Source organism: Poecilia latipinna, unplaced genomic scaffold (genome assembly GCF_001443285.1).
Source record: "Poecilia latipinna isolate Pla-1442-1.1 unplaced genomic scaffold, P_latipinna-1.0 Scaffold573, whole genome shotgun sequence".
Lineage (NCBI taxonomy): Eukaryota > Metazoa > Chordata > Actinopteri > Cyprinodontiformes > Poeciliidae > Poecilia > Poecilia latipinna.
This window is the reverse complement of record NW_015113189.1, coordinates 173,099-180,977: the sequence shown is the minus strand read 5'-3', so window position 1 is coordinate 180,977 and position 7,879 is coordinate 173,099. Positions and strand designations below refer to the sequence as shown.

The following is a 7,879-nucleotide window of genomic DNA, read 5'->3' as shown; positions in this document are numbered from 1 at the left end:
GGGGGGGGGCAGGAGAAAAAGTTTGGGAGCCACTGCCCTAATCTGAGCATTTCTACGCTCTTTAAGCTCAGAGATAAATTCGTCTAGACATGGCCTTAGAGCACAGAGTTTTCTTTTTGACGGACAGGAGCTGTTGGCTTGAAGTTTTCCATTCAGACATGTGCAGAATTTCCTTCGGTGGAGAAAATAAAATCCCACACAAAGCTGTCCGTCTCAGAAAGATTCAAAATACTTCTTTAAGCTATTTATAAATAGTTTATGACCGAAAATCATGGAGGATCACATGTATTTGTTGCTAATGTATTAATAAATCTGGACTGTTTATTAGTAATGTAGAAAAACGTCTTATTATTAAGGGATGGATCCTGCTAAAAGGATGACCATCTGCTCCTCTGCTGCACAGATTTATGCAAACAAATAATCCTCAACCCTCCTGAAAGCACAGAGCTGCAGTTGCATCAGAGTGCCACAAGAGGGCTCTGTGGCTGGACACAGATGAGGACATTATTTCAAAACTGTGAAATTTAACAGAATTTATGAGTGAACAATGGTAAAAGATTTTAAAAAAAGTTTCAGAAAAAGGCAGGAAGTTTTAAATCATCCATCCTTTACGTCTCTGTGAGCTTTTGCAGTAATTGGAGGTCTTGAAATCCAAAAATAATCATGCTTATTGGAAGTAAAATGGACATTTGTGCATCCCTGCATCATTTGATGTACAAACTGGGTCAATATGACGCTGAAATAAGGCGATCAGAGAAGCAGGGTTCGTACTGGGATGCAGAGATCCACAACTAAAGCCGCTCTAATGATCAAAGCAATGAAACCACAGACCTCATCTGTTTGCACGAAATACCTGGATGCTGATTTCTGTTGCTCTCAAACTCAAAAAGGCTGGAAAAGTCCTACAAGATAATAAATTTGGCTCATAAGCTGTACATTAAAAAAGGCCCATTTGGATAAAATGGGCTCCTAATGAGATTAATCTCATGAAGCTCATCCTTCTGTTGTCCTCCTGCATTTCCCTGACATGGCGAGAACTGCTCCTAAGAGGAGGTGCTTTAACCAAATGGACTGACCTTTAACCCTAAGGAAGAACACGGCCCCTCACTCCCTCCTTATCCTCCGCCATCTGCGCTTTTTGCTCGTTTGTGCCGAGGTTAAGGCTTCTAAACAGCTAGTAGAAGATGTTGACCTCCAGGGTTTGGGTGTCCTAGTTTCTCCCATGGGACAGCCTGCTCACTGTTCACTTGCAGGCATCTGCATATTAATTTGGCTGCAACACAGTGGAGCCTCTAATATTAATCCTTTGGTACATTTTTTTTTTGCATGCACTTCTATATGTGTGTACAGTAAAACTTGCAGAACCTGTTTTACTGTCTGACTAACATTCCTGCAGGAAAAGTTGATGAGTTTTCAGTGCAAAAACTCAAAATCTTACCAAGTAATGTTGTCCAGTTTCTAGTGCAAATATCTTAGANANAAGACAAAACTAACTTACAAGTAATTNCAGCAAAATACAGCAGCTTGTTTTAAGTCAATTCCTTAATATTGATTACATTTACAGATTATTTCTCTTATAATAAGACATTTTCAGAGACATGTTCCCATGCCAATGGAACTAGTACTTTTTAATTAATACTAAGGAGATATTTACCTAAAAAAAAGTACATATATATTGCTGGAATTTTACCTATAAGTTATTTTGTCTTATTTTAACTTTACTAAAAAACAAGACCAAGATTACAATGTAAAAATAGAAAATATGAATCAATGAAAGCACTTAAAACCCTTTCTTCCACATATCTGCACGTGTTGGATACATGCTGCACAATTCAACTAAAAAGCAAACAAATCTGTTAGAAGGAAAACTAAAGTAACCTCAACCCAAATCTTCTTCAGGCCTTAAACTCGTTTAAAAAATAAAGATTTTAATTAGATATATCAATTGCTACATTATATTGTTGAAGCAAGAAGCTCATAATAAAGTAGGTGACTGATTTTCCAGCATGCAGTAGCTGCTCCCTTCATCCTGATGTAAAAGTGTTGAATGATGCCTTTCCTGCATGGTGGAGCAGCCTGCATGCTTCATCTCTTACAGAAACATTTTAATGGTGGCCAAAGTCAGACGCAGAGTCCCACACGTGTCCCGCAGAGACCTCTGAGTGTTTTCCTCTCCACGTAGAAACCATTTGCAATGATTGAAACTCTTTTCTGTGGTTTCTAATGTTTTCTTTTTGTTCTTTTCCTTGTGCGTCAGCAAAGTTGCTGCATGTTTTACTTTAGATGTCCTCCGTTCTGCTCTGGAAAACGAAGGAAGAAATTCCTAAAAGTCTAACATTTGTCGTCAGATTGGACCACCTGTTGCACACCCGTCCCCTCCTTTTGTCCGTCCCCCTCACACACTCGCCGTCTTTCACATTCCCTCTCACTATCTCGTTTGTAACCCAGTAAGACCCTTTCTTCTCCAGCGCGCGCGCACACACACACACACACACACACACACACACACATAGTTTTACTCCCATAAAACATCTCCCTGCATGGCTGTTTCGCTCTGAGCTAATTCTGACTGCATTCCTTTTCAGTCACATCTATGAGAAAAAGACAAAACAAACTCTAAGATAAGTCTGGACGAGAGTCGTAGAGACTCACACACACACACACACACACACACACACACACACACACAAATTCAAAGACGCACAAATACACGAGTCAAACCCAAGCCTCCAGGGAGTTTTGTCCAGACGACAGCACAAACACAAAAAGAAAAATCCTGCGTGTTCCCTTTAAAGCGGCTCATATGAAAGATTCCCCGCTGATGCTGGGACACACTTTCAACAGAAACAGGTTGTTTAAATAGTTTATTTATATAGCTTAGAGTTTTTCTCTGACGGATGCGGTCATGCAGCCAAACGCTCAGAGTTGCCACATCCTGATTTACCGCTAATGACTATTGATCACGGAGCACTAATGACCCTGGATTGACGTTTTAATCGTTCCCGGGAAAAGGTTCTGCTGTGGAAACTGTTACTAACAGGTGTAACTGTACACAAAGCAAAAACACCAAATCTTACCAAGCATTTCTAGTGCAAACATCTCAGTACACCTGAAATAAGACAAAACTAACTCACAAGTAGCTTTTCAGCAAGATCTACAGGCTTTTTTAAAGTAAATATTTCCTTAATATTGATGAAAACATCCTGCAGTTCCACAGGAAGATTATTTCATTTTTAATCTCGTCTGTCTAGTTATAAGTGAAATAATTTGCCTCTAAAACTAGAACTTTTTTAAAATCAAACTTAAGAAACTGTTGACTTAAAACAAGCTTGTGTTTTTGTTGCAAAGTTATTTGTAAGTTAGTTTTGTCTTATTTTAGGTGTAAGAACATATTTGCACTAAAATCTTGTGTTTTTGGAATATATTAAAGCATTTATGCAAAGAAGCTCATAATCTTACTAAGTATTTTTAGTCCAGTTTCTAGTGCAAATATGTTTCCAAATATGGAAATTAGACAAAATTAACTTGTCCGCAGGATATTGGAGCTCGCTTGAAGACCATAATTCCTTTATATTGATGAAAAAGTTTTTATTGTAGATTATTTCACTTTTAACATGGGGAAAAATGTCTTGTTATAATATCAACACTCAATATTAGGGATTATTTACTTAAAACAATGTCTTGTATCTTGATGAAGGTTACTTGTACGTTAGTTTTGTCTCATTTCAAGTGTGACAAGATATTTGCACAAGAAACTAAAACTGAAAATAAGACTTCATGTCTTCATAGTAACACGACAAAAACATGAATACATTGACGAGTTATCGGTATTTTTACTAGTTCTGTTTCCCCTCTGCGATTATTATCGCAGAAATTTGCAATCAGCAAACATTTTTATACTTCTTATGGATCCTGCAGTCTGTGTTTTGCAACATCTTAACCTGAACTTCATAGATAATTGTCTCTCACTGGGAGTTTATATCTGTAAAACTAGAAGAAAGGAGCTTTGATGCTGCACGACAGTTCGCTTTAAACTTTCCGTAGCTGTAGTAAACACTCCATGCCTGTGTTTACACTCGCGCAGCAACGCTAGCGCATGTTTGGGCTTCACATCTGACAGCCGGTCCTTGACTGGTTCTCGGACACTGTGCTGTAATGGGCCCTGAAGCAGGAAACGCACACAAAAAAGAGATAAACCCTTTCAGCCACCGCACACAGACGGCAATAACACAACGCCACGTGACGGACAGGAAGCGCTATAACCATATCATATCACAACAACGTGCTCCAGCCGTTAAAATGACACCGGCCCGGCCTCAGCACTGCACCAAGGCCGTGCCGTGTCAGCATTTTGCAGCGTAGGGCAGCATTAAAAATGGCTCCTTTTTCCTGTGGGTTACGCTGGGACAGTATCTGCTCCCTCCTTTCGACTGATTCTGGTGTTTTTAAGGTAACAACACCTGAAGATTTCACAGAGGCAGGAGTCTCATCACTGCAGTTTAGGTTAGAAGCATTCACACCGCTACAACGTTTAAAACCACAAACTGAATAACTTTATGAGGTGGAAGGTAAATGATATTTTTTTAACATTAACAAGCCAATAGTCTGTAGATCCAGACTTAAAGAGGGAAAACTTTTATCCGTTCTCCTGGCAAAAATACCTTAAACTCAGAGTCTGCCCGCTCGGCTTTGACTAGACCTTTCCAACATGTGGACATGCGTGATGTAAACCAAACCATGACGCTGCCACCTAAGCAATGGATCATTTAGTCGCATCACAAATTAAGATGAGATTATTTCCATTCTGATGATTACTATATTTTTAAAGGGTAACTTTATTTATAATGCATGGTTTATTTTGGATATCTAAAATGTATTTCAGTTCTCTTTACAAAATTAAACTTTATTGGTCTTTGAGAGAGCAAATTATGATCAAAACAATAACATTATTGTTCATCGCAATAATTACTGGGACAATTTATCCTCCAGCTAAATTTGTTTCACTGCACGTGACTTGACCAACTGTTTTAACTGGGTTTTATTTAGCGATATCAAAGTAAAAGGGGCTGAATACAAATGCAGGCAACATTTGTCATGTTTTGATGTGCAAAATGTTTTAAAATGAACACAGTAAGGCGCGTAAAACATAATTAAAACGACACTTGTCCTCGTTTAACTGCACTCAAACAGTCAATGGGATGACATCATGTCCATTCTGAGAGGCTTACTCAGATCTCGTCAGGTGGGACAGAGAGGAGACATGAATTATTCATTTAAATCAAATGTTTGGGACGGGTTACTTCATCCCCCTGTTCTGTTCGCTTCTACGTCACAAACGTTGCCGAGAGAGCATCAGGGGAGGAGGAGAAGGAGACGTAGGGAGGGAGCGAAGGGGGAGATGAGGTAATCTTCCTCCAAAACATTCATGAGTTCAACCTCCTGCGATGGGGAGCCGTTTGTAAAACTACACTGTAAAAAATTAAAAGCAATAATTTGGTTTATTTAAACTGTCAGAGCAAGAATGTGGGTGTTCATTTTTTAAAGAAATAATTTCACTGTGTTATTATAAATGTTTAAAAAACCAGGTAAATATTTAGTTTACTCAACTTTCAAATTCAATATTAAGTGCAAAAGTTAAAGATTTAGTTCACAAATAAGTATTTAATTTGGGAAATATTTAAATATTTTGCTCACTAAATATTTATTTTCCAAACAAAATATTTAATTTAATGACCTTGACATTCAAACTAAGCATATTATTGTGAAATTAAACATTTAACTTCCAAACTAAATATTTATTTCAGATCTAAATATTTAGCTTGGAAAATAAATATTTAGTTTGAAAATTAAATGTTTTAGTCTGCCTGCTAAATGTGTGCTTTGGAGAATGAATATTTTTGAAAATTAAAAGTTTAGTTTGGAAAGTAAATAATTAGATTGAAACAAAATTAGCAAAAACATATAGAATTAGTGGCAAAACATTTAGTTTGAAAAGTAAATATTTAGTTTAGCTTCCTAATTAAATACTTAAATTGAAAGGTTAAATATTTAGTTTGTTAATTAGACGTTTAGTTTGGAACTTTGACATTTATCAATATGAAAATATGATTTTTTTTTTTCGCTGACAGGCTAAATAAGCCAAATATAACTTTAGAAAACTCCCAAACACCGGTGGAAGGAGAAATGAGCCAAGTCCAAGTGAATGCATCCTCTCTGACACACTGTAAACAAGCGCAGCTGCAGGCGACACTTTGCCAAAGTGAAGTCTTACAGTCACTTTCTGTGACTGAATGAACCCACGACTTGATGACAGCCACACCCCACTTAGACTTCATCTCTCCCGACTGTGGAGGAGCAAGCTGGAAGATGTTGTGTCATCTCTCCAGCGGCCTGCTGGCATCACTTCTCTGCCAGAGATGAAAACATCCCTGCAGGATGAGCTGCTGCTCACCTAGCGGGGGTGATGGATGTTATAAAGCCAAGGTGTGGCTGCGCGGATGAAGGTGCTCCCGTTTACTTTCCCCCATCCTCACCTGGTCCATGATTTCACTGAGCCTCCTCCCTCCTCCTGCTCCCGGTCATCTCCAGCTGTTTCTCTGCTTTCCTTTCGGTTCTTGTTCAGTATTCCCAGCAGAAATCCAGTCTGGTTGTCCTCAAACAGGCGAGGCAGCCTGGCAGCCAAAAGCCGCCGCTGCGCCTCCCCGCAGAGGCATGACTCTGAGTCTCCTTGACAGGGTGACACCTCCAGCTAAACATCCATCTTCTGCCCTCTTTGGTGTTCCGGAGCGGCGGCTGCAGGGGGAAGCGGGGAAACCTCCCTCCTGGACAACACAAGCAGAAGAGACTCCCGCTTTTCCTTCTCAAGCTCTTTCACTCTCCTTCCCTCTGTGAGCTTGCCCCTCTCCTTCCTTCCTTCCCTCCCTCCTGCTCAACGCCACTTCCCTCCTCTCTTTCCATCTCCCCTCCCCCTCCTGCTGCTGAAAGGGAGCCAGAGCGAGCGAATAGGTGCAGGGTTGCCAGATCTGACTGACAGTTTTCAGCCCGAAGACAGCATAAAACCTGCCCAACTAGAAAAAAACTAAACAAAACCAATAATAATAATAATAATAATAATAAAATAAAAACAGGCCAAATCTCATCCTCTGATGAAAATCATGTTGATATCACCTGACTTCTGGATTCAGACTTAACTTGTGACATTTTTGGTTGGCATTTATTATATTCTGACCAGAACCAGATAATGGATAATATGACTCTTTGAACACACCACCTACGTTTCCATTACAAATGTATGAAAAAAACACAATTTTGCAGTTGTGACGTTCCCATTAAATAAGAAATGCAATTAAAATCCACAAGAAAACCTTCTGCAACATTCCCTCCTACCACTTCCTGTCGTCGTCTTCTTCTTTTCCGCCAGTAGTAACATCCGGTTGTTGATCACGTGACTCCTGATGTGGGGAGTCAGAAAAACACTTATTTTGAAGCAGCCGAAAAACCGCCTCATCCTATCACAAAAACTTTATATTGGAAAACATGAGGTTTTTTTCAAAACTGGCGTGTTTCCATCAAGCTAATTTATTTTCGTAATTCCAGTTAGCGCCATTTTATGGTCAAGCAGCTCGTGAGACTTGTGTTTTTTGTGGCGATATGTCATTTTAAATCTTGATTTTGCACTCGGATTTCTATTTTACAATATACTACATACTTGATTAACCATTAACTAATCTTTGATAATGTCACATTGGGCAGATTATGGAGATTTCAAATTAAAATACTAAGATAAGTGCAAGAACAAGGCATTTTATTAAATGTTTTGTGCTTTTCTGCCACACGATGACAATTATTTAGAAAGAATTTTCGTATGAAACCTTTAGGT

At 39.0% G+C, this 7,879-nt stretch overlaps 1 protein-coding gene across 1 annotated transcript in view; it reads right to left on the bottom strand.

The window, feature by feature from the left end:
- arhgap23a (Rho GTPase activating protein 23a) overlaps positions 1-6,910 on the bottom strand; it is an 89,898-nt gene extending 82,988 nt beyond the window's left edge. Inside the window, exon 1 of the mRNA XM_015041924.1 lies at positions 6,534-6,910. Coding sequence (XP_014897410.1) covers positions 6,534-6,542 — 9 coding nt within the window. The 5' untranslated portion in view covers positions 6,543-6,910. The remainder of the gene's footprint in view (positions 1-6,533) is intronic.
- Positions 6,911-7,879: the final 969 nt, after the last annotated feature.